This window comes from Setaria viridis, chromosome 1 (assembly GCF_005286985.2).
Source record: "Setaria viridis chromosome 1, Setaria_viridis_v4.0, whole genome shotgun sequence".
Taxonomy (NCBI): domain Eukaryota; kingdom Viridiplantae; phylum Streptophyta; class Magnoliopsida; order Poales; family Poaceae; genus Setaria; species Setaria viridis.
In genome coordinates this window covers 15,818,869-15,823,679 of record NC_048263.2, presented here as the reverse complement: position 1 = coordinate 15,823,679, position 4,811 = coordinate 15,818,869, and the positions used below count along the sequence as shown (strand labels likewise).

Below are 4,811 nucleotides of genomic sequence, written 5' to 3'. Positions count from 1 at the left end.
TCCTCGCCAACCCGCCTTTACTCCGCCAGCCAAGAGCAGGAGTAGTAACTCCACCTTGCAGGGTTGGACGGCTCCGAGGTCACCTCCGAGGTCAGCCATCCGGCGATGGGACGTTGCGCGGCGCCACTACACCTCCGCGCGAGAGACGCGGCGCCATTACTCCTCTGTCCGCGAGGAGCAGCGAGGGGTGCTGGATCCAGGCTGGAACCGCGTCCAGCGGCGACATCGTACTGCAGCATGCCACCAACCGGAGCCATAGCGCGGTACGACGCATTCAAGCCGCGCCCGGCGCCCCACTTCATTCGGCACCATCCCCACCTCGCCGGCCTTGCGTGCTTTCCGCCAGAAGACAGAAGAGAGGTGCTTCGTCTGCCTTAGCTCCAACCACCAAGCCGCATCCTACATAGCCCCCATTCGCTGCTTCTCCTATTGGTGCTCCAAGCACTGGGAGCGCGACTGCCCACCGGCTCCACGCCAACACCAGTTCGACCAATAATGCTATGAGCCGGGCGTTCGAACGCGCGGCTCCCCCGTTAGATGGCTACGTGGCCTATTCTCGTCCAAACGTCTCCCAATCCTTATCTTCTTCACTACTATCCAGACTCCCACCGTCCCACACGCCTCTCTCTAACTCTCTTGCTCTGTCGCTCCTTCAGCATCTCCGCAGCGACACTCGCAGCTGCCTCATTGGCGATGCGCTCACCCTTGCCGCCCCCTTCCCCCACACCGCACTGCCTCATCGCCACCCGCGGTGGCACTTGCAACTGCCTCCCGCACGAAGCCTCATCGTCATGGGCCGGAGGCCGGCGACAGTAGTGGTCGGCAAAGTGTAGAGTCACGCGTGGGCAGAGGCGCGTGGTGGCAAGACCGGTGGCGGTGGCAGCAAGTAGGTGCTGGCGACATGGGCACAAGTTGCGGCACGCGTGGAGGACGGCGGCGGTCGGCAGGCATGGGGAAGACTCCATGGTGGCCGCTATCATGCTCCAGGAGGAAGAAGACTCCACCATGAGAGGCACCATCCATCCATGTAGCATTGATATTTTGTGATGTTGCAACAGGTATTTTGAGTAGTGGTAGCTAATGTCGCAAGATTGATTTTTGAGATGTTCTATACTATGTTCGATTTTTTGATGTTACAATATTTAATATGAGATGTTGTAGCAGTGAATTTTTTATGTTGCATGGCTGACGATGATTTTTTTGACAAAGGTTGATGATGATTTTATTCTGTGTTCGGGATGTTGTAACTGTAAAATCGAGATGTTGCAATAGATGATGTACGATGTTGCACAAGGTGTTGCAAGATGTTTTGGATTAAAGGAATTTTTTTAATGAAATGTTGATCGAAACATTCACAAATGTTGTGATGGGTCTCTTTTATGTGTCAAATTTTATTTTCAGAATTTTTATTTTTTGCATGTTGCATGCAACATGTGATATATGTTGCGGCGGGATTTTTGTACTTCCCAATCGTCCGATGCTAACATCGTGGATCGGACGTCTGAACGCTAGCAGTCCTGCTTTTCGACTCCACTTCGACGCGCGAGCAGTTGGTTGGGTATGTACCGACGCGGCAGCGAGACGGCCATGCGTTCGTGCTCGTACGCGCCGTGACGCTGTCCTCAATCCCGAAACGTGCCGCACGCGCACGGTGGTGGTGGTACTTGCCTTGCGCCAGCGTGCAGTTTCCTCACGGAGCAAGTGTGCAGCACTGCGCCGCTACGAGCACTGAATGCAAATAATGGCAGCGGCCCGCCTGCTACTGCTGCTACAGCCACCGTCGCGAGCTCCGTACGTTCAGGTCAGCTGGATACGCTGCGGGTGGCGCGAGCCGAGTTGAAGTTGAGGACCAGGCGGGCGGCGACTTGAACCAGCGCAACGCATCCCGACCAACCACCCAACCGACGAGACGACGACGACCAAGCCGGACGCGCGACGCGACCGTCCAGCGCCCTCAGTTTCTCCCACCACCCGGAGATAGCTTTTCGCATCAATTGGCAGGCAGCTCGATGAGTCCCAAAAGTTTGGTGGGTCAGGTGGTTGCACGTCCGTCCGTCCTGCTGCCCTCGCGAACCTCATGCCCAGGTACCAATCAGAAATCAGCTCCGGGGACGGAATTGTGCGTCGCGCATCTGTTCTGCCGTCACTGGCAAATTCCTTCTCCCGAACGGTGCTTGCCAACTTCCCTGGACCCACCACAACCAGTCAGAAATCCATGGGCACTGAACCCACACGTCAGAAATGCCTGGGCCTTGTTTACTTGGCAAATTTGGGAGGTGCCAAATTACTGTTACAGCACTGTAGCACACTGTAGCGTTTCGTTTGTATTTGTGAATTATTATCCAAATATTGACTAATTAGGCTTAAAAGATTCGTCTCGCAAAGTACAATAAAACTGTACAATTGGTTTTTAATTTCATCTACATTTAGTACTCCATGCATGTACCGCAAGTTTGATGTGATGGGGAATCTTCTTTTTGCATAATGTCAAAGTTAGGAGTTGGGGGTGAAGTAAACAAGGGGTCAATGTCCATGCGCCGGTTCTTGTGATTTGTGAAAGCAAGGTTCATCAGGTCGTATCAAATTTTCGTAGCGCTCTGATTCTCGATGCGACGGGATAGCGAGTGAGATTGGGATCTCGATGGGCTGTACCCACGCGATGCTCGACCAAGCGTAAGCCGTAAGCTGCCCGGCCCGGCCGTAACCACCACCACCACGGCACCACCCTCCTCCAGAATCCAGCTCAGATTACGGCTCACGCCTGCCACGTGACGAAAGGGACACTCCCCAAAAGGTAAAAACGAGGCGGCACGCTGGAAAGTAAACTGCTGCCAGCTCGGACGGAAGGTAACCAACCCGGCGTCATTAACTACCGAACAGCAGCATCTTTTATTGCCGCTACTTGCGAAATTACTACTACTGCTACAACAACTGTCACTGTTACTGCCGCTAATCACGCTGTTACAGCGAGACGAGCTACTACCGCTGCCAGAGCTCGCGTCGGCGTCAGCGTCGCCGTGAACCGCTGAGCTGCCTTGATGGTGGCCATGTGACGAGGCGTCGCCGCGGGGCGCGTCCACGCGCATGTGCTCGCCGCCGCCGCCGCCGCCGCCACTGCCAATTTGTTCCTCGGACACTCCCGTGATGCTGCTTCCAGCGCCCGCCTCGAATCGTGGTGATGCTGCCGTGTCGTCGTTGTTGCCGAAGATGCCGGCGTGGGCGCAGACGGTGATCCAGTGCTCGCCGCTCCAGGTCCAGTCGGCCGCGACGTCGTACGCCAATGCGCGGACGCGGTCGGCCGGCGTGAGAGACACCGTCGTGTCAGAGTCGGAATCCTCCCAGAAAGCCTGATCGAGGACGCTCTTGGGCGACACCCTCAGCTCGATCGGCGCAGCTTTTACGGAGGCGGGATCGATGGGCGCCGAGGAGGAGGCAACGAACTGGTGCTGGAGAAGCTGCTCCGCGCTCCACCGCTTGGCCGGGTCCATGATCAGGCACCGGGACAGGAAGTCCTTCGCCTCGTCGGAGAGCCAGGCGGGGGCCTGAGGGACGTCTCCGGAGTGCGCGATGTGGTGGAGAGCGGCGACGGGGTCGGCGAACCGCTGCTGCCACGGCGCGCCACCGGTGGCCATCTCGATCACCGTGCACCCGAGCGCCCAGATGTCTGCCGCCGCCCCCTGCGCCTCGCCCCGCGCGGCCTCCGGCGACATGAACATCGGCGTGCCCCTGACGATCATGCCACCGGCCCCGACGCCGGCATTGCCGTCCTCGTTCGCCATCAAGCGCGCGCACCCGAAGTCGGCGAGCATGGCGCGCCCGTCGGCGCGGAGCAGCACGTTCCGGCCCTTGACGTCGCAGTGCGTGACACCGGAGCCGTGCACGTAGGCCAGCCCGCGGAGGACGTCCGCCGCGCGCGACCGAATCACGGCCTCCTCGCACCTCCCGCCGCGCCGCTTGATCTCGTCGGCCAGCGACCCGCCCGGCGCGTACTCCAAGAACAGATCGTAGCACATCCGTCGGCTCCCGTCCGCCGCCACCGACACGTCGGCGCCCAGGCACGACACGACGTACGGCGAGCTCAGAGCTGAGAGCACACTCTGCTCGCGCTGGAGCACTCCGGCGCGCGCGAGCTCCACGGACTTCACCGCGAACACGCCGCCCGTGCGCCGGTCAGTGGCGATCGACACTGTGGCCGACGCGCCATGGCCAATCACCGGCCCCCGCTGCCACTCCCCTGTCGCCCCCATTCTCGCGCGAGCTTGCCGCCGCAAGAATGGGAGCCGGTCGAGCCGAAGCTTGTACTTCTCCTCTTGTTGCTTCTTGTTCTTGCGGTGGTCGTCGTTGTTGGTTGGCGGTGGCAGCGCTGAAGGGACAATTGGGGAGCTGGATATGTGGAGTATATGTTGTTGCTGCTTGTGCTCCGCCTCTTTTGGTGTATGTGCTGAATATATATAGGAGGGCGCCATTGGCATTGGAATGTGGTTAAGTGTAGGCTGTCCAACCAATGCAACAAGGCAAGGTGGGGTGAGAGAGTCCAAGCTGGCAGAGGGAGATTCTCCACTTGGCCACACATGAGTGGCTGAGGCAATTTTGGGGAGAGGCAGGGGCAAGAAGCCACCTAACAAAATATTTGTATTTGCAGGAGTTTGAGGAAGGGGACACTTGTCCATGTTGCCTTGGGGTTTTGCCAAGCTCATGTGGTTGGAAATTCGATGCCTTGTGATCTCAATTTAATGGGTTGGTTTGTATTCTGATGGAATTCATGAGTATACCTGTATACTGTATTGTGTATAGTTAGGATGGTGGGATGG

The 4,811-nt window shown here is 58.0% G+C and overlaps 1 protein-coding gene across 1 annotated transcript; it reads right to left on the bottom strand.

Annotated features, from left to right (window-relative positions):
* Positions 1 to 2,288: 2,288 nt before the first annotated feature.
* On the bottom strand, positions 2,289 to 4,544 carry LOC117844011 (mitogen-activated protein kinase kinase kinase 18). Its single transcript, XM_034724799.2, has one exon. The coding sequence runs from the start codon at positions 4,470 to 4,472 to the stop codon at positions 2,580 to 2,582; it is 1,893 nt and encodes a 630-aa protein (XP_034580690.1). The 5' UTR covers positions 4,473 to 4,544; the 3' UTR covers positions 2,289 to 2,579.
* Positions 4,545 to 4,811: the final 267 nt, after the last annotated feature.